The sequence below is a fragment of the Schistocerca gregaria genome, chromosome 1, assembly GCF_023897955.1.
Source record: "Schistocerca gregaria isolate iqSchGreg1 chromosome 1, iqSchGreg1.2, whole genome shotgun sequence".
Classification (NCBI taxonomy): Eukaryota; Metazoa; Arthropoda; class Insecta; order Orthoptera; family Acrididae; genus Schistocerca; species Schistocerca gregaria.
Genome location: NC_064920.1, coordinates 522,565,875 through 522,588,503, shown reverse-complemented (window position 1 = coordinate 522,588,503; position 22,629 = coordinate 522,565,875). Strand labels below are relative to the sequence as shown.

Sequence of the window (22,629 nt, the reverse complement as noted above, 5' to 3'; positions counted from 1 at the left end):
TTGACTTAAACCAATGCCCACTGACAGCTAAGGCCACTAATTCCGTTGTGTATTGATTCATAATGGCTGTGGGATCAAAATTGTGTCCAAAAGAACAGACCTCACATATATAATTCAAAAACTGTTTTTCTACTTGTGTGTTTATGGATGAACTTATACATTTGCACAATAAAAATAATTATCTTTTATTTACAAAGAACATTATAAAAAAGAATACTAACAGGAGTCTCATATGATTTAGAAAATGAAGGTCTTTGAGTGTAAGTTTTTTCTCTGAATGACTTGTTCACGATATTTTTGCCAGAACACTGAACATCACACTGAACACTAAACAGATACAACAATTATTTGAAGATATAATTTATTTTACTACTATGCACAAACACAATTACTGAGAACAAATGATAATGTGTGAATGTAAAAATTCCACAGTGTTTGAAAAGGTCTTTGCATGACACTTACTTACTAACATTGCACAATATTCCCTCTGCCTGATTTCAAAGAATGAACACTTTATATATGTTAACAGGAGGGTCACATACAAATATCGGTTGTTACATAAAGAGGAAATGTGTCTCAGAAATAAATATGATGACCTACATGGAGACTAATAAACCTGATGTGCTAGTTGCAACTGAACAATGATACTTTGAATGCATAATTACTATTTATATCAAAAGAAAAATTCACTTGATTAAAACATAAAACTACAAATGGTCAAAATGGCTGCCCAGTACTTGCCTTGAAGAGATGAAATTTCAAGGACTGTTGACAGATACATTTAAAAGTAAGAAGGAAATAGATCTAGATCAGGAAGATTGTACTGGAGAGGCAGGCCACTCAAACCTTAGATGGCATTTTTCCACTTACACACATGTCCTCAATAATTTTCTTTGTTCCTAATAATACAATAAATCATCATTAGCTTATACACTGAAGGGCCAAGGAAATTAGTACACCTGCCTAACATCATGAAGGGACCCCATGAGCACACTGAAGTTCTGCAACACTATGTGGTATAGACTCGGCTAATGTCTGAAGTAGTGGTGGAGGGAATTGATACCATGAATCCTGCAGGGTTCTCCATAAATCTGTAAGAGCATGAGGGGGGTGGAGATCTTTTCTGAACAACATGTTGCAAGGCATTCCAGATTTGCTCAACAATATTCTTATCTGTGGGGTTCTGTCGCCAGCAGAAGTGTTTAAATCAGAAGAGGGTTCCTGGAGCCACTCTGTAGCAATTCTGGATGCATGGGGTGTCGCATTGTCCAGTGGGAATTGCCCAAGTCTTTCAGAATTCACAGTGGACATGAATGGATGCAGGTGAACAGACAGAACACTTATGTATGTGTCACCTGTCAGAGTCATTTCTAGACATATCAGGGGTTCCATATCACCCCAACTGCACACACCCTACACTGTTACAGAGCTGCCATCAGCTTCAACAGTCCCCTACTGACATGCAGGGTACATGAGGTTGTCTCCAAACGCGTACACATCCATACACTCGATACCATTTGAAACGAGCTTGTCCAAACACACAACATGTTTCCAGTCATCAACAGTTCAATGTTGACGGGCCCAGGCATTGTGTAAAATTTTGTGTCATGCAGTCATCAAGGATATATGAGTGGGCCTTCAGCTCCAAAAGCCCATGTTGATGATGTTTCAATGAATGGTTCACATGCTGACACCTTTTGATGGCCCAGCATTTAAATCTGGAGTGATTTGGAGAAGGGTTGCACTTCGGTCACGTTGAACAATTCTCTTCAGTCATCATTTGTCCCATTCTTGCAGGATCTTTTTCAGCTACAGTGATGTTGGAGATTTGATGTTTTACTGCATTCCCAATATTCATGGTATACTGGTGATATTGTCATATGGGAAAATCACCATTTCATCACTATCTTGGAAATGCTGTGTCCCACTGCTCGTGCGCTGACTATGACATCATGTTCAAACTCACTTAAATCTTGATAACCTGCTGTTGCAGCAGCAGTAACAAATCTAAGAACTGTGGCAGACACCTTTTGTCTTATTTAGTCGTTACAGACTGCAGTGCCGTATTCTCCCTGTTTACATATCTCTGAATCTGAATAGACATGCCTGTACCAGTTTCTTAAGCTCTTCAATGTATAAAGAGACAGTCTCAGTTGCAAAGCTATTTTTATTATAAACAACTTGTTTCATCTGATTACTCAGATTTTTCTAAAAGAAAAGGAAAAGCAAGGATGTAAATATATAAAACTACAAATTATTAACTGCACTGAATGTGATGCATCATACATTGGACATTTATTGAACAGAGAAGATGAGGTCGTAAAATACTTGGCATTTGACAAGCCCTTGAAAGCTAGTCATCTCCATCCTCTGACCTTAAATAATTTAAGTGTACTTCATTTTGAAAAAAAAATGGGGAACAAATTGAACTTACTGGGAGAGATTTAAATGGTAATAATGATGGGTCTCTGAATGATCGGTTGGCCAGTAAGAATCAGACTTTTTACAATGTCATGATATCTGTTTTAAAATCTGTCTAATTAATTGTCTCCCAGTTTTTTTTTTTTTTGTTCCCCCCCTCCCCCTGCAAGGTACTGTTACAATTTTAATATTCTGATTACTTTCATGCATCTAGGTATTTTGGTTATATTGTAACCTTTTGGGATACCTCGTTGTTGTTGTGACAACACTTGATTCTACAGTACTTCTTGTTCTTTATATTCTTTTAATTTCTATGCATTTTGAATTTTTATATTATGTGCTGTAATAATATGTGGCTACCTAATAACTTTTAGTTATTGCCTGCAGCTACTTTGTGTAGTCTTACACCTAAATGAGTTCAGTTTTACTGACACTAGCATCTTCTGTTGATGTACCACCCTCCTAGTGCGGGAAGTACGGTTTTCCTCTGCACTCTAGTTTCAATGTGGTAATTTATTACACCATTTACTCGCTTGCTCTCCTGATACATTTGATAAATATGTTCTCTACACTGCACTTCACCTAGAGGCTACAACTATTTCAAGGAAATTTCTATTATTTTACCTGCCTGTGCCTGTCCCTCCCCCCCCCCCCCCCCCTTTATTTTTTCCTTCATAAACTTTTCCCTGATTTTTATCCTTTTTAAGTTTGTACACTTCGTTTTGTTCCGGTGTATCTTGTTCAAAACTTCTTCCTTTTGATGGTTGTTACCATCATTCTGAGTAACCACCCGAACGAGTAAGATGACAGTGGTTAGCACACTGGACTTGCATCCAGAAGGATGGTGGTTCCAATCCAAACCCAGCCATCCTGATAGGCAAATAAGGGATGGTTCCTTTGAAAGGGGATGGATAACTTCCTTCCTCATCCTTCCCTAATCTGCTGGGACCGATGACTGTGATGTTCATCCCCTACCATGAATCAACCAATAAATAACTAACAGCCCTACTACACAGGAATATGCATTGCTTTGATGGCCTGTTATGAGTGTTAATTTGCTTTTTAAAAACTTCTTAATTTTTTTTTTTTAAATTTAGTGCAGCTTAGAGCAACAGTCTTTAATTCTTAATGTTAAATAATTATATCCTTGCTTTCTCTTTTTTTTTTTTTTTTTAGAAAAATCTGAGGAAGTCTTAACCAGGTGGAATGTGTTATTTGCAGTAACAATAACTATGCAACTGAGACTGTCTCTTCATGTAATTATGAAAACCGATCCGTGTATCAATCAGCCTATCATGGAGTGGAATATGCTTGATCATTAGCTTGTTGTAAGTGTGGGTCCCTCTCATCGTCAAGTCTCAGTTACCTGCCTCCTTTTTAAAATTGCCACTTTACTGTAAACTCAAAAAAATATATAAAATGGTATAACTTCAGTCTTGAAGGAGTTCAACAATGCAGCAATAATTTTAAAGTGCTGAAATAATTACAAATACTTAGCGAACATTGGTATTTACAGATTATTTATAACATAGTGAATACTCTGCATAAATATTGTCATTACAAGGCCATAAATACTGATGTGTTGCTAAATGATGACAATACAAGTGAGATATCATATATTTGTTTCTAAATTTTCAGCATTACTCCAATAATACACAAGCCAACTAGGGACACTAACAGCGATTCATAGATAATAAAACAACTAATGATTCTTTTTCCACAACACAATCATCCTAAAGTCTACTATCTCTGATCACCATGCAGTTCAGTTTCAGCTGCACTCATGGGCTTCACTAACAGCAGAAAGATATATAAGTAAAAATCTGTGCACGGTGAGAACATCGGTATCTGTAAGTTGTAAATATTTTACATGTGGCACTTCCCACTGATTTTCATTACTGTTTTGACATCAAATTGTTAAAAGTGTAAAATATATAAGTAAAAATAATTGTGCAAGTACTAATATAACATTTGAGAGAGAAGACTTATGGTTAAGTGGATAAGCAAAAAAAGAAAGACTACTATATAAAACACAAACTAAAACAGCGTTCCAAAATTAACATGGTTATTATAAAAAAGTAGTTGAATGAAACCAGGCACTATACTGTAACTATACAGTTACAACATGCAAATAACATTAACTGCTGCATCAGAAATACGGTAAAATTTTGCACACATTGACAAGATACTACAGAAATTTCACTTTAAATTACGATAGAAATCCTAAAAAGACGACATGAAACACAAAAAATTCTAATAATTATTTTTCTTCATTTTGTAAACCATCAATGACAAAATACTTCATTGCAGTTTCAAGAATTGTCACTCTGAGTATGGAATGTGCTTTCTCCTACTGGTAACAAAGAAATAAGAAAACTCATTAAAACTCTGTCAGTGAAGGACAAGACAGACTAACCATCAGCACCTTAACAAGTGCATAGAAAGTATTTCTCAACATCTGTTTCCAGTATTTAACTGTGTAAGTCAATTTAGTATCTTTCCAAGAAGAATGAAAGTAGTTTAGGAAATCCATGTTAGACAGAAAAGTGTTAAACAGAAAATACAAAATTCTTAGTCAATTTCTGTTTTGTCTTTCCAAAACCAATAGAAAAGGTGATTTACAATAAAGTGATCAGTATCCTAAATAGAACCAATTGAAACTTTATAATCCAATAATGAGTTTTTAAAAACAAAATCCACTAGTGTAATAGATGTTCAGGGATACAGAGAGTAGGGAGCATGTCACAGGATAGATTTTAGACTCCCCAACCTGAATATGTGATCGAACATTAGAAGTTTATTTAAATCATTTATCCATTCATGCGAGGTAGTACCACAAACAACTCTTAGTTGCTAGATAAGACTGGGACAGAGTACGAGATCATCAGTCTTTTTAAACTCTATGCAGGACCAAGTCATGTGACGGAGCACTTGGGGCATTTACATAGGAATTTCACAAAGTAGGATCAAGTGGGAGGAGTGTGAGATGTGGATGGGGTACAGGGTGGATGGGGCGAGGGGGGATTGGAGGCAAAATTGTCTGTGTACAAACAGAAAACTATGGTAAACACACAGTATCTTTTTTTCTGAAGCAAAGCTGCTGTATGATTTTCTGGTTGCATGATGGCTTCCATAAGTAAAGATGGCGCCTACTGAAAAGTGTAGTGACACAACGCTCGTGAATAGGCAAAAATTAAATAGTGCATCGTGTAAAAAGTGTCGGAAACGGGTTATAAGAGGAATTCTGTTTGTTAAATGCAACTTTTGGATGCATGAAAGGTGTGCGAAGATATGCTTAAAATTTGTTAGCGACGCTATTCACTGTTCACGCCTAGACTGTTTTGCTGGACGAAAAAGCGAAACTAGTTTCCACCGAGAGCTCACAGGAAGAAATTATCAAAATCCTACGCAGCGACATTCACAGTTTAATAGCAGAACTATCAGTGCATAAGCAAGAAAACTGCAACCGGAAAAGCGGAAGAAAATGTTTTTGTGAAATAGCCGGGGCGAATGACGAAAATAACATAAAAAACACGCGGATTGATACATCTGTTCAAAACTACGCGCCTGCAACACCTACGAAAAATCTAGCGCGCAGAAATCACAAAAACTCCACATAAATATAAGTGGACAAGTGCAATATACAGAAGAAAGAACTCAAAGCGCCTCAGTAACGTAAAACAGTACGTAAACAGTGATTTCCTTGTTGTAGGCGATTCTCTGCTCAAAATTGTGTCTGTGTCAAATTCCACAATAAACGTTTACCCAGGTATCAAGACCCATCAATTGAAGAAACATTTTAACATTTCAAACTCGCAGGATGGTTCAGCAGAGGCATCTTGGAAGAATTAAAAGGGGATCTTCCACGTAGGTAAAAATTCCCTTAGAAGCAACACTGAAGAGGACATTGGAAATGAAACAAAAAATTTAATTCGATCTGCCAGAAATGTCTAGAATTGTAGTGAGTGATAGTTATATGGCGAGAATAAACAGTATAAACGAAAGCTGTAACGCTATGGGAGCCGAGTATGTAAATCCAAATAAGTTCTTAAGCAATAAATGTTCGGGTAAGGATGGTCTGCATTTAAACAGATTAGGATAAAAAATTCTTAGTAAAATGTTCGCTGGTACTTGTAAAATTCTGAATAATGGGGGAAACTTATATTGAATGATGGGGAAGAGAAACAGTGTTTGATAACAAGAATGGCAAGACCGAAATGATACCCAAGAAAGAAAACACTGCTTGAAACCATACATGAGAAAGACTGTACCTACATAATACAAAAAAATATGAACGGTCTCAGTGACGACCTTCAAAACAAAAGTCATAAAATGGATTAATTACAAATCATACTCTCAGAGTGTAAAAATATCAATGTTATTTACCACAATGAACATTGGTTTACATGTGACAATATTCTAATTCCTAACAAAATATATAATTTTGAAGTAGCAAACAGCTTTTGTAGACGTGCGGAACCACGTGGAGACTCTTGCATATTTACTCATTCTGATATAAAATATTTAGTAAGAAATGATTTTAATCATTTGAATGAAGATAGTATATTCGAGAGCTGCTGTATCGAGTTAAGGGACCGAAATATGATAGTAATTTCTATTTACAGAGTACCAGAGAAAACTGGAATTGAAGCTTTTACTGGCCAAATTTCAGTGCCTCCTTGAAAATCTAAACAAAGGAAAAGGAAAAAAGGTTGTAATAGCTGCTGACTTCAATATTAATGTCCTAGGTGAAATCAATGATGTGTCCAAATTCCCTGACATAGAAAAGTAAACTTAAAGCAAGTCACTAGGGTAAATGCACAGTCAGCCACCTGTATTGATAATATCCTAACCAACTATGTATTTGAAGATGTCCATAAATTTTGCTTAGAGCTAGGAATCTCTGACCACTCTGCATCATTCGAGTCATTCCATGTCAAATCAACACATCTATTTTACCTCACCGTCTTAGATTTTGCTCAGTTGGTGTACTTATAGTGGGCACTGAGACTAAGAAAAATACCAAATTTGAATTTTTTTTATCTCAAACCATTCCTGAAATATGGCTATGTAAACTTTTAAAAAACCAGCCAAAAATGTGTTAATGGACTTTTTTTAAATTGTCCTAGGAGCTGCCTAATTGAGCTAGAGAACTGGGAAAGGTGTCATTTTGCATGCTCTTTCCAGGGATATACAACAAAATATAGCTTCTAATTAATAACCTTTTTCAAAATACTAATTAATATTTTGATTTAATTTTAATTTTTTTACAAAAAGTACATAATTGAAAATTTTCAAGATATTTCCATAACTACTTCATACTATTGTAGATCACATGGCAAAATATAAATCTAGGATGATGATGGGTTCATTGTTAAAAAAAAAAATATTCTGGACTCTTGTTTTTCACTAACGGCCCTAGTTTGACCAAATTGACCTTTAACAAACAGGAATTTCTTTAAAATATACTGAAAGGTAAGTAAAAAAGTATTAGAAATATCAAAACATCACCTTATTAAACCAAAACTAATCAGCATATTTTGTAATTAAGTTGATTGCTTATTTTAATTTCATACAACGTCACTAACAGTATATTAACTGATGTAAGAAAAACGAGAAATTGAGCATCTAACTATAAACTGAAATAAAGTATGAATAAGTACAAGTATTTACATAATAGTTCTGGTCCATCATGTTTGAAATGAAACTATTAAACAAATTAAATATGGTTTGCTTGTTTTTGAGTAACAGGTATCTGTATATAGCTAAATTTAACACAGTGGGTACTAACAATAACTTTGAAACAACTTTCTATTAGATATACATTAACACTAACCTGAGACAAAAATTAAGTTTATAGTTGAAAGCAGTTTCCCAATAAATTGTCTTGGAACTTCACATATTACATTTTAATAAAGCTGACTGGATTTGGTTTACATCACTTTCATTAAGAATGTATGTTTTCCCTGTCGGAGTAAATGGATTCACTTTTGTGAGAACATCCACAACTGACACCCACAGGACATCTGCATGTGCAGGATAAGAGAATGACTTAGCTGGTCCACATGGATGAAGAAAAGTTATTTTCACTTCATCAAGTTCTTCGTTTTTTTTCTAAAATGTACCCAAGCCACCAGTTTCTGCCACATACAGTGGTGACATAGCCTGATACATCTTGCAACTCCAATTTGTCTGGTGATGTAGTTACTTCCCTCTCCCAACTCTGCCTATCACCTGAGAAGTATTTGACTATTAATTTTGATGTAGTGTTGGGAATGGAAGTGTGAAATTGCTGTGTTCCTTTGATTGTCAATGCCTCTTCAAGTCGGCTTTTTAAGAATATTTGTGAAGCAGTGTAGTCTTCTTGAGTTGAATATGCAAAATCAACATTTGTGATATTATCTACTGCCCACTCAAATAGATCTCGTGCGGTTTGGATCTGATTTTGGTATGGCCTTTGCAAACTTGCACGAGCTGCCAGTCTCTTTACTGAACCCCCTACTCCATCAGAAGGCCCTTTTCCATGTGCTGTGGGTGAAAAGTGCCACTCAGGTTTTATGTTGAAGTCTTCCTCATGAAGGCAGAGGTTCAGGAAGTTTTTCTTATTTTCATACTGAGCGACAGAACTGTCAGAATAATAGTATATGTTTTTTGGAATCTTTTGAAATTTATTTGTTAGATATGAAATTAGCTTCTTTTGAAAGGTGTAAACCACAGTTGTATTGTGCTCCAGGCAATCAGAAACAATGACAAAGCTCGTATGCTCAATTTTGTCTTCCTGTTTGTAATATATAACAAAAGGATGAATGGTAATCTGTTGTCTTGTCCAGTGGAAACTCTGAGCTTCATACTGTAGAACTATACTGTAATTTTCTGAAAAATCACATATGACAACAAATTCAGATTCCATAAGGTTTTCTCTTGTAGAGTTAAGGAATGTTTGTTGTTGCTTGGCAATGAAGTCATGCCGAATCAAAGCCGACATCTTACTACAAAATAAATCTATGAATTCTTCAGAAGTTTTCTGAACAATTTCCAGATTACATTTGTCAACTGACATCCACTGTCACAACTAAGTTTTCATGAAAAGAGTCTTTTAAAATTTTACATGTGACAGTTTATCCTGGGCAGTATGCACAGTTTCCCATGTTGCAATCAACTGATGATGGGCTGCAAAGCAGTTTTGCAATGCACTGCTTATAATTGTTTAAGCTGCTGTTTGTTATTGTATTTAGTCTGGCGTTTTCTATCATTAATTTTATGTTTTGGTGAGTTGTGCATACGCAGACAGTGTGTGTGCGCCACTCTGGCCAGCTAATACACAATGTTTTGGTCTCAACTCCACAAATTTAGAAAAACCTATTTTTATGTTAGGAAACTTGTCTTTAAAATGCTTGTAAGCTTCTTTAAGGTTACACAAAATAAGTCTTTTTGTTATTTTTGTTTTATTTCCACTTGTTTCTGTAATTGTCACACAATCTTTAATACCTGGCATTGCCCTGCTAACTTCATCATTTTCATAATATGAATGTACAGTTTTGACAGTTTCTGTTGGTAAACACTTCCCTGGTTTGGGGTTTGGACCTTCCATGAATCCTTTCTCTTTCAAAATTTTTTTGATTGCCGAACAATGTAATTAGATGCATTAAATTCCCTCATTATTTTCCTGACACTCCACTTTTCAGGTAAACTTGTAAGAATCATTAGTTTTTTTTCTCTACTTATAGAATTTTTAAAGTTTCTTTTAAGATTTTCAAGAACGGATTCATCAGTATCAGTATCAGTATCTGATGAAGAAGTTTCAGGAGCAACAAAAAGTTTATGTGTCATTGATGAGATTTTCTTCACTTTTGATTTGGCGTAATGCCTAGATGTTAGTTTTCTCTTGTCAATGGGGGACTCACCTAGTTCTTGGAGTGTTGTGTTAAATGTTTTAACAGGTACTGAAGTTGGAGTGAAGTCAGGGTCTTGGTCTCAGATTATTTCTACTACATGTGTTGTCTAGTTTTGTGGTGAAATGACCCATTTCAAGAACTGCTGCCTGAAGTGAAAATGAGCTAAACAGAAAATCGTTTTTGTAAATGAACACAAATGACAGAAACTTTTGTTTATCATATGAGATGTCATCCATTAGGGTGGAAACTTATGAAGGGTGTGGTTACAGGTATTTAAAAGACAGAATTACCCAGAATGCCATACTGGACCGTAAAGGATGGAGATCCCATCAGAAGAAATAACTTACGTAGGAAAATGAAATTTCAAACTGAATGTAAAAATGTATCTTGTATTACTTAGACAGGAATCCTATGTTACATGGTTTTGAACTTTGTTTTGATTCACATCTTGCGAGTATTTCATATATGCTTTAAGGATGTTTTGTTCTAATTGGTACCTCATACCACTATAAATTTTTATTGTTTGTTTCTAAAGTGTTACACACTATTAAGGCTATGCCTTCATAATTTCATATGTTTTGGGTGTTACTCATATTACCCATCATTTCTATTATATAATTTAACGACTTACTGTTTTTGGTGCTTGAAACTACCTGTACCTCACTATTTTTGGTGTTACACCTATATTTGATAGTATACTTCTGGGTACTGGACTGTAATTCTTTTCCAAATTGTCTACATTCTGTCTACATTCCACCTTCAGGATTGTAGAACAGCATTTCACTAACTTTTGATTAGTAAAGCATCTTTGAGAGGGGGGGGGGGGGGGTTACTGAAATAGGTCTACCTTCCCATCCTTATCTGAAATTCCTTTCTTTCCTCATGTCAGCATCCTCTGAAGAGGTCACTTTCTGAAGCAACAACCCCCAAGGATATCAGAGTTGAGTACCTCATCATATGGGGCAGCTAAGTTATTATTTGAACTTTTATCAACTGTGACTGAAATCTTCTAGTTTCACTTGTCTTCGAATTTGTGAATGGTGGAGGCCCAAATTATTAAGTTGCTCGGATGGTATGATTCCAAATTCACTATTACCACTTTCCAACTATAATCACAACTTCAGATACTGAATATTTTAATCACTCACGTCAGAGGTAATTAAAGTGCTTCTCTTCTCTTACTGTTAAGGTTGGCATTTTACTGTTCACCCCTTTGTGGGCTGATCAAGAGCTGGCAAAGACTGCACGAGCCTCTAATGCTTCCACGGACATTGCTCTTATCTGGCACACCCCTCGGCATCCTACCGCACATGGGGCCACACCACACAATGTTCCTCTTTGCTCCCCAAAGGCCGAAGTATACAGGCTACCACCCACTCTGGTGGAATAGAAAGCCATCGATAACACTGGCTGGTCACCATTGTGACTGTTTTGCTGATGCTGCTACCATGGGACTTGGCCACCAGAGAGATGACTTCAGGATGTCTGCAGTCTTTTTATGTGGTGCCACTAGCTGCTCAGCCCTTCCTGTCCTCACTCATAGTACTATGCATGGACTGTCTCTATGTACAAAACTATTTGCTTTTGTACCAGATTATTCTTGTTATTTGTTCCTTTTGACTGTATAATATGTTTGCGACACTTGTACTGAACTCAAACTGTAAAATATATCCACTGATTGAAGGGATGCTCTGTTATTTATGTTACAAGTTACAACACAGGTGGGCCAGGTGTGATCATGATGTGGTGCAATGTGTTGTGCTCGTTGCTGCTATGCCGTATTGGTGTCTATGAATTGGTCAGAGATTTCACATTGCGGTCCTCAAAAACGTTTCAGGCATAAGCTCTTTCATTTTCCAATTTTTTACTTCCATTTTTGCAGCTTTTTATGGAATGCAATTTGAATTTCAGTTCTTAGTTTTCGTCATATAATTTTTCTTTATGGGGTTTAGCTTGTATTTCAAAATACAGCAGTCATTCTTTATCTGCGAAAGGTCTTCTACATTTTTTTTTTCTTTAAACCATACCACTGGCCCATATTCATTGCAGTCCCCATCTAAAGCTGTGCTGCATGTAGGTTGATTTCCAGCCCTTAATGATGTAAGAAATTGGCAGCTTACATTGGTTCAGATTTATCTGCCAGCCCAAAATTCCATTCCAATGGCCAATGGAAACCCAGGTCCAGCGTAGTTTTACATTCACTGTATGTGGAAATATGTGAACTTTTAGCTGTGTTAAGCCATGTGCACCCCTGAATCTCTTTATTTTGTTGGTTAGACGTTCATATTGGAGCCACAGTCCACCAGATATATATGAGACAATTGTTTTTCACTTACATACGGTTGTTAGGAACCTTTAAAAACACTAGCTTGGTTTGTGCAGTTAGGCTGACCATGTAGGGAGCAGTGCCCATGTTTCTTGTTGTTTGCTAACAACCACTCATTTAAAACCAACATGTGATTGACACTTTGTTTTAACAGCTGGCATAGTGGCAAGTATGTTGTTGTTATCATCAGTGCTGCCAGTGGTGTGGTGTGTGTTGGCCAGGAGGCACTTAAAAGCTTTCTTAGAGCCCACCCCCACCATTTTAATTTGGGTAAATGCAAAGTATGACACACATCATAGCCCACGCACCAAAGCAACTTTGATGCAAGTACATGGATGAGCATTGTTTAATATACTGTTTTTTATTGTCACAGTAACCGCAGGAAGGTGGCCTCTTGTCTTCCTTCATGGTAACATGTTATTTGAATGAGTCCAGGCTGTGTTGCAAAGTCTAGAATTGCTCAAAGGTATTAGTTGGTATTCCCTAACAGCAGAGGCTGCAGCCATGGTGACATCATCTTGGGATAGCGTCACTGTACATTTTTTTTTTTTTTTTTTTTTTTTTTTTTTTTTTTTTTTTTTTTTTTTTTTTTTTAAAGTATGTGGTGGATCTTGTTTGCTATTTCTACAGCAGCTGGTTAAGTCAGTTATGGTGTAATATTGTGTTTATCATTTCCAACTTATCAACAGTAGCACAAATGTGACACCAATAATTGGACAGTGCTTTAACATCCATTTGCTCATTGGTTCACTTGTGTTGAATGTGTTCATCCTGGAACTTGCAGACCCTTATTACTAGAGTGGTTTTGAGATTTTTAATAATGTCTGACTGGTTTTCAGTGCTTGAGAGTCTAAGGTGATATTTGTCAATAAAAATTGCATTTCATCAACCACAGTAAATAACATGCACTCAGAATTGCAGAATAAAAACAAAATTTATTTCATAACTTGCAAACATTTACACAACATCACATGCATAGAACATGAGTGAGTTCCAGACGTACCGGAGACTAACTGAACTTGCACCACTAGGTTCTCACCAAGTGTCACAAGCGATGCACTGTGTCAACCAAAGGGAAAACACCCTACACTCGTAGTCCTTATCAAATTTCTATTTTGTAGGCAGTCCGCTTTGTAGACTGCTTTTGCCCAGTATCTTACCAATTAACCAAAACATGCCACCTGCTTTACTTCCAGTGATCATTCTGTGTCATATCTACATCCATACTCCGGAAGCCAGCTGACAGTGTGTGGCGGAGGGTACCTTGAGTATCTCTATTGGTTCTCCCTTCTATGCCAGTCTTGTATTGTTCATGGAATGAAGGATTGTTGGTATACCTCTATGTGAGCTCTAATCTCTCTGATTTTATCCTCATGGTCTCTTCGCGAGATATACGTAGGAGGGAGCAATATACTGCTTGACTCCTAAGGTATGTTCTTTAAACTTCAACAAAGCTACTGAGCGTCTCTCCTGCAGAGTCTTCCACCGGAGTTTATCTATCATCTCCGTAAGGCTTCTGCGATTACTAAATGATCCTGTAACAAAGCGCACTGCTCTCCATTAGATCTTCTCTATCACTTCTATCAACCCTATCTGGTATGGACCCCACACTGCTGAGCAGTATTCAAGCAGTGCGCAAACAAGCGTACTGTAACCTACTTCCTTTGTTTTCGGATTGCATTTCCTTAGGAGTCTTCCAATGAATCTCAGTCTGGCATCTGCTTTACTGAAGATCAACTTTATATGATCATTCCATTTTAAATCACTCCTGATGCGTACTCCCAGATAATTTATGGAATTAACTGCTTCCAGTTGCTGACCTGCTATGTTGTAGCTAAATGATAAGGGATCTTTCTTTCTATGTATTCACAGCACATTACACTTGTCTACATTGAGATTCAATTGTCATTCCCTGCACCATGCGTCAATTCGCTGCAGATCCTCCTGCATTTCAGTACAATTTTCCATTGTTACAACCTCTCGATATACCACAACATCATCCACAAAAAGCCTCAGTGAACTTCATGATAGCCGATATGCTCTTACTTTGTTCATTAAACAACTGTGGGGAATTGTATCGAACGCCGTGCGGAAGTCAAGAAACACGGCATCTACCTAGGAACCCGTGTCTATGGCCCTCTGAGTCTCGTGAACGAATAGCGCGAGCTGGGTTTCACATGATCGTTTTTTTCGAAACCCATGCTTATTCCTACAGAGTAGATTTCTAGTCTCCAGAAAAGTCATTATACTCAAACATAATATGTGTTCCAAAATTCTACAACTGATCGACGTTAGAGATATAGGTCTATAGTTCTACACATCTGTTCAACGTCCCCTCTTGGAAACAGGGATGACCTGTGCCCTTTTCCAATCCTTTGGAATGCTACACTCTTCAAGAGACCTATGGTACACCGCTGCAAGAAGGGGGGCAAGTTCCTTCGTGTTCTCTATGTAAAATCAAACTGGTATCCCATCAGGTTCAGCGGCCTTTCCTCTTTTGAGCGATTTTAATTGTTTCTCTATCCCTCTGTCGTCTATTGCAATATCTACCATTTTGTCATCTGTGCGACAATCTAGAGAAGGAACTACAGTGCAGTCTTCCTCTGTGAAACAGCTTTGGAAAAAGACATTTAGTATTTCAGCCTTTAGTCTGTCATCCTCTGTTTCAGTACCATTTTGGTCACAGACTGTCTGGACATTTTATTTTGGTCCACCTACCGCTTTGACATAAGACCAAAATTTATTAGGATTTTCTGTCAAGTCAGTACATAGAACTTTACTTTCAAATTCATTGAATGCCTCTCGCATAGCCCTCCTCACACTACATTTCGCTTCACGTAATTTTTGTTTGTCTGCAAGGCTTTGGCTATGTTTATGTTTGCTGTGAAGTTCCCTTTGCTTCCGCAGCAGTTTTCTAACTCGGTTGTTGTACCACGGTGGCTCTTTACCATCTCTTACGATCTTGCTTGGCACATACTCATCTAACACATATTGTACGATGGTTTTGAACTTTGTCCACTGATTCTAAACACTATCTGTACTTGAGAAAAAACTTTTGTGTTGAGCCATTAGGTACTCTGTAATCTGCTTTTTGTCACTTTTGCTAAACAGAAAAATTTTCCTACCTTTTTTAATATTTCTATTTACAGCTGAAATCGTTGATGCAGTAACCGCTTTATGATCGCTGATTTCCTGTTCTGCGTTAACCGTTTCAAATAGTTCGGGTCAGTTTGTCATCAGAAGGTCTAATATGTTATCGCCACGAGTCGGTTCACTGTTTAACTGCTCAAGAAAGTTTTCAGATAAAGCACTTTAAAAAATTTCACTGGATTCTTTGTCCCTGCCACTCGTTATGAACATTTGAGTCTCCCAGTCTATATCTAGCAAACTAAAATCTCCACCCAGAACTATAACATGGTGGGGAAACCTACTCGAAATATTTTCCAAATTATCCTTCAGGTGCTCAGCCACAACAGATGCTGAGCCAGGGGGGCTACAGAGGCATCCAATTACCATGTCTGAGCCTGCTTTAACCGTTACCTTCAGCCAAATTATTTCACATTTCGGATCTCCGTCAATTTCCTTCAATACTATTGCACTTCTTATCACTATAAACACGCCTCCCCCTTCACTGTCCAGCCTGTCTCTGCAGTATACATCCCAATCTGAGTTTAGAATTTCATTACTGTTTACATTTGGTTTCAGCCAACTTTCTGTCCCTAGTAGTATGTGGGCATTGTGACCGTTTATTAATGAGAGCAGTTCTGGGACCTTTCTAAAAGACGCTCCTGCAGTCTACTATTAGCACATTAATATTGTTATTCCCTGTTGAATTTTACCTGCTCCTACCTAGACGTGTCAAGGAGGCATCTTGTCGGGCCTAGGGAGGGAATTCTCAAACTTAAAAAACCCACATGTGCACGCTACATGTACTCTGCTACCCTTGTAGCCACTTCTTGCGTGTAGTGCACACCTGACCTATTCAGGGGGACCCTACATTTCTCCACCCAATAGCGGAGGTCGAGAAATTTGCACCCCAGATCTCCGCAGAATCATCTTAGCCTCTGGTTTAAGCCTTCCACTCGGCTCCAAACCAGAGGACCGTGATCAGTTCCGGGAACAATACTACAGATAGTTAGCTCAGATCCCACCCCGCAAGCGAGGCTTTCCACCTTCACTAACTCCGCCATTCGCCTTCACTAACTCCGCCAACCGCCTGTATGAACTGAGGATGACCTCTGATCCCAGACGGCAAGAGTCATTGGTGCCGACATGAGCAACAATTTGCAGTCGGGTGCACCCAGTGCTCTCTATCGCCGCCGGCAGGGCCTCCTCCACATCTCGGATAAGACCCCCCCCCCCCCCCCCCCCCCAGCAAGCAGACAGAGTGAACACTGGCCTTCCTCACAAACTGTTAGATGCAAGTTGATTCTGACTGTAACTTATTAATATTTTAATTATAGGATACTATGTACAAAAATTTTGAAAAAAAAGAGACTTCCTTAAAGTTATGAGATTTATATCTTGGCCAGGAAACTTTACAAAATTGTTATACTCAGTGCAGTGAAACCATCCATTTACAAAGTCAGTCACTGAGAAAATATTGCAATAATCTAATTAATTGGGTGACTTCCTGTACAATTAATTATCATTCTTGGTGAAAAACACATACAAATACAGTCACAAAAAATTAAGATATACTTAGTAAGCATATATTTCATTCTCTTCAGAATTAAAGGAGAATCTTGCAATAACTCACTCATTCACACATTGTGTTCTGTTAATCCCATCATGAAGAGATGTGGAACAAGTCCAATTACATATTAATAGGCAGAAGCAAGCCCAAAATTTAATGACTATTACTATTCTATTTAAACTGATAATTATGCTAATTATTCATAGATTTCTGTATATATGTATGTTAGTAGAAAATAGCTACTTTGAAAAAAGTCATCACTCTTCCTTCAATACTGCTCAGCTGTTGTTATTGGCTAATACTTCAAACAAAGCATTTATTAGCAGACTACTATCAGCTGTACATTTACTGGCAAAATTAGCATATATCTAATATAATTATTAGAGTTACACAAAATTTACTTTCTTTAGCATAAGTATTCAGATAAATTGCAGGAGTCACTAATAAGGTAATCTCTTATTTTGTTTTTAAACATTTGTGGAAGTTCAAACCCCTAGCATGATGTCCATGAGCAACCTGTTTCATGATTTCACTTTCTTCTGCACATGATTAAGTTTAATACCCACAGTTGTTAGTCATAAGAACACTCACATAAAAAGTACTAATGTGTGATATTAACTGAACAATGTTTGTTTTGTGTACTTTTAAACTCTCTTCCTTATAAAACTAATGTGTGATTTGTTCTACACCTCAACATATGTTCATAAATAACACAACATATACTATGCATAATCGTCTTGGAACTGAAGCTCTTTTGTCCGTGTTTGCTTTAACAGTACATATGTTTCTGGATGGGGTCCACCTTTAGCAAAACACAATTTTGTTTTTTATCCCATACATGTTTCACCGCAGTTGCAGCATCCTCAGTGGGCTTTTATTTTATGGCTGTTAAATTTAAATACTATGCATATTTCTCTAATGCATATTGTAATTTAATATTCTGATTTTTTATATTTACAACATTAATGTATTACTTGGCATACATCTTGGACATAATGCAGCATAAGATGCTTGAGGCAACAGTAATGCAAAGACACAGATGTTATACAGGGTGTACATAAAGTCGGGAAACACTTTCAATTATTTATTGCACAAGAACTAAACATTGTACAGAGGTCATACATATTGCATTTTGAAGATAAACTCTGAAAGTTTATTATTATTATTATTATTGTTACAAACATTCAATATGCCAACCATGAGTGACACAGCAGACATCAATACGGTAATCGAATTCTTGCCATACCTGTCCCAGCATAGCATTGTCTACTGTGGCAGTCGCTTCCTGTGTTCTCTCCCGGAGCTATGCTACATCACGTAGTAGAGGTGATACATACACCAGATCTTTAATGTGTCCCCACAGGAAAAAGTCACACGGAGTGAGATCTGGTGATCGGGGAGTCTATTTCATTAAACAGCTGTCCCGTTCTGTAGCACGGCCGATACATCAATGCAGCAGCTCATGTTCAGGAACCCACAAACTTCACAATGAAAATGGGGTGGTGCCCCATCCTGATGGAAGATTAATGGAGAGTCCGATTGCATTTGAGGCATCAGTCTTTTCTGCAACATGTCCAAGAGTAGGAATATCCAGTGAACATGCTCTCGGCAAAGAAGAATGGCATGTACAGTTTTTGATGTGACAAGGCACAAAAAACTTTTACCTTTGGGCAATTACGCACAAATTCAATGCATTCGTGTGACTGCTTTGTACCCCAGTTTCGACAATTAGGCCTGTTCAGTTTCCCATTAGTGTGAAAAGTGGCTTCGTTGCTAAAAATTAAGCGATCAACAGTGCCATCCCCATCCTCATTCAGTTGTTGCAACTACGAACAAAACTCAAAACGCTTTTCTTAGTTGTCATCATTGAGCTTCTGCACTAGTTCCAATTTGAATGGTTTCGTAGACAGCTTCAGTTGCATGTCTTTTCACACTGTTATTGGAGCTATTTCGAGTTCACGGGATGTGTGACACACACACACACACACACACTGGGACATCCGCTTCTCTTTGCCAGGCACAAGCAACCCGTTATAATTAATTTGTTGTGCCAGTGGTAAAGGGCCTTCCTTGTTGGTGGCTTCTTACCGTACTTGGCTCTAAACTTCCGTTGAACAGCTGTAGCACACTTGTTTTTGTTGAACTCCAACACACTGAAAGCTCGCTCCGCACCTGGACTCGCCATGTTTGCAACTAGTGCCGACTATCAGCAAATTACCAAACTACGCTGTGGCGGTATACATGAAAAAAAACTTTCTGGGTTTCTCTTCAAAATGATATCTGTACAATGTTTGGTTCTTGTGCAATAAATAATTGAAAGTGATCCCTGACTTCATTTATACCCTGTATATCTGATACACAGTACAAGCAATGTCAACACATTTTCTGATGAAGCCAGAATCGCTACAAGCAGCAGATTAAGGTGGAGTTCACTTGCTTCTCAATAGTTTTTGTACAGGACCAGATGATAGTGACTGCATTTCTTTTCATTAGTGTGTTGATGATATGGTTCAAGTGTCTGACAACAAAAATATTGCATTAAACCTTTCAGTTTTGAGACTACTTTATAAAATACTCAGCAACATTATCAGTTCAGTTAACTAAATAATGGCAATAATAAATAATGATATTATCCAATATGATAGACTCTTGACAGTGTTTCAGTAAATTTCACAATTAAAGTTATCATTATGTCGTTGAACTCATCGAACCAAACAGAATAGTCACACATTCATTTTATCATGGTGACGGAAACACTGACAGTATAACAATTTCTTGAAATGGTTGTGCTAACGTTTCTGTTGCTAAACAGTGGATGAAAACAAATACTGTCGTGGGAGACCAATCTTTGTGATAGTTTCCTCTCAGATCATCCAATTATGAGATTCAGGTTTCACAGTGTGTACAACAATGATTTAATTGCTTTGCTCTTATGCTTAGTAATATGTCCAGTTTAGTTAACAAATACAAACTGTTATGACTAATTGCTATTTTAAATTGCTAGCAAGTCTTTAGGTGAATGATCCCTTATGACTTACATTTAAATACACTCTTGTAGCAGACAAACATACACTTTATGCTGGAAATTTGTTTTATTCATTTTTGTACTCACACTTCAGCAAGTGTTTCAACTTCTGTTGGAGTAAGTTGCAATCCTAATGGATCCAAACCCCGAGCAAAGTTTGCCTTTGAGATACATTGTTGATTGTGGCGATCAAAGTTCCTCAAAAATTCTATAATTCTCATCCGATTTTTGACAACCTGCAGGTAGAAAAAAAGTCAGATTACCAACAATTACTTCCTATTGTTACCAAAAAGTTTACTTATTTTCTACTATTTGTTTCCTTACATTTCAGAACGACCTCCCTTTGCTTTGAATTCAAGAAAGCACTGCCAACGAGAAAAGTTTGTTGACAAAAGCTGTCATTAAAATATGCATTACTGTGATTTGCAGAATAGCATTACATATTGCCTAGTGTGATGAAAGTTGATTCACCTTTATGCACATGAACATTATCACCTGTGGACTGGCCTACTTTATGTTTGTCAGTACATACGCATAATTTCAGTGCAAGATGCAGAAAGTTTTAGTCCATATTTTGAAGAACTACATTCAGTACTCCTGGAATACACCACTGTATCTAGTATTCAGTGCAAAGGCAGCTTGATGCTTGTATCACTGCTGAAAGTGGATATTTTTGTAATTTCAAATAAGAAAAAATTTCATGTATGCTCTGTTCCTGTGTGTTTCACATGTTTAATGTTTAATGAAGAGTTATAGAAAATTAGCTGTAACATGAAAATAAAGTGTTTCTAGACACATGCTCCTACAATATATTTCCTTCTTCTACATGTTACCTAATTATTTGCAAGTCATTTGCTGCTGCTGAACTTCCAGGTAGGTGGTCCTATCAGGATGTCAGGTGAGTGATGGAGGCCTCAGGACAGAAGCCAACCCTTTAACAGACACCCACTCACTCAGTGATCTGCGGATTCAATGCCCCACCTGGCTCGATGGCCAGTATTTGTATGTGCCAGTGAGGGTACATTGTTGAGTGGCCATCATGTACGTCACACATGCCACATGCCAAAGCATCTCCGGTTACAGTAATTTCATTGGTCATCAACTGCACACGCATGCTGTAGCTCCTAGGCGGATGGCTGCTTAATGCACCACTAGCATGCTGTGGCAACTGGTATTCTAACAGCAATGAGCGCTTGCCTTTGACTCACACCATTCCACTATTCATCTCTTATATGAATTTGGCCCTTTGACATTTCACAGTTCAGTTCAGGCACATTTTATCGAGTCTTGGACTCACATTATTTACAGAAGTACATTCACAACTTAACTGATACGCTAGTTCCCAACACTTCCTCATAAGAGGCAAAACTATTGGTATAGGGCTGCAGGTGGAAGGTCTGTAGAGATAGGATGTGTTGAATCTATGCTTGAGATAGCAACAAACAGCATTTGTTATTAGCAAAATGTGACTGGCATGGAAGTTTGTCATGTGGTGAGTCAGTGCTGATATTCAATGTAATATTATTGTCCTATATTACCAAGTAGTTGTTCGATCAAAATCTCTCATCTGGGTGGGTAACATTTGGTCCAGGGAGGCAAGAAGTGTTGAGCTGGGGAAGTGCTCAGATAGGTCAGGGTTTCTCTGATAACATTTTAAAAATGAGGACTGGGAAGATAGAATAGTGAATATGAGGTATTTAAGGATGTCTTTCTGGTATTGGTGGCAGGCAGCCAACAAGAGGGACCAGATATTTCACAATGGGTCCCATTTATTATTAGGCCATGTCCTTGTGGTTCTAACCACTGTGTGTCACTTAGCCATCTCTAGTTGTAGCATGTGCAGATGACATTTACTGGGTCTGCCATCAAGAGGAGCCATCTTGAGCCTACCCTTTGGAAATATTCATTTTCATTTGCTGAGGACACTCATAACATGGGTTTCCCTGCATGCAACAGATTGAGTTTGCATATCCCTGAGATAACATGTATTAGTTTGGAAAGCATACTGACTCAGTGGGCCCAAAACTGAGGCAACTCCAAGGCAGAAAATAATGCAAAGGACATCCTGTCAGATTTGGCTAGTGGGACGTCATGCATCTTAAAATGTACAAATTTCTTCAGGGAGCGCCCTCCGCCCCCCCCCCCCCCCCCCCCCCATACCGACGACTTGGAGTGGATGACATAGAACTTGAACTCTCCCTCTTTACATGAAATGAAAAGTACATACATCTGTTATATACAAAGAAACTGGTATAGGCATGTGTAT

At 37.6% G+C, this 22,629-nt stretch overlaps 1 protein-coding gene and 1 long non-coding RNA gene across 5 annotated transcripts in view; one reads left to right on the top strand and one right to left on the bottom strand.

Annotated features, from left to right (window-relative positions):
* The window catches only part of LOC126354919 (uncharacterized), a 514,129-nt gene that overhangs the window by 14,154 nt on the left and 477,346 nt on the right, over positions 1–22,629 (bottom strand). For all 4 annotated transcript variants that reach the window (XM_050005014.1, XM_050005024.1, XM_050005027.1 and 1 more), the window contains one exon: positions 20,451–20,599. In XM_050005014.1, coding sequence (XP_049860971.1) covers positions 20,451–20,599 — 149 coding nt within the window. The remainder of the gene's footprint in view (positions 1–20,450; positions 20,600–22,629) is intronic.
* On the top strand, positions 5,519–21,171 carry LOC126354961 (uncharacterized). The gene is made up of 2 exons (XR_007565420.1): positions 5,519–6,488; positions 20,695–21,171. It is a non-coding gene; the product is annotated as an uncharacterized LOC126354961 (long non-coding RNA).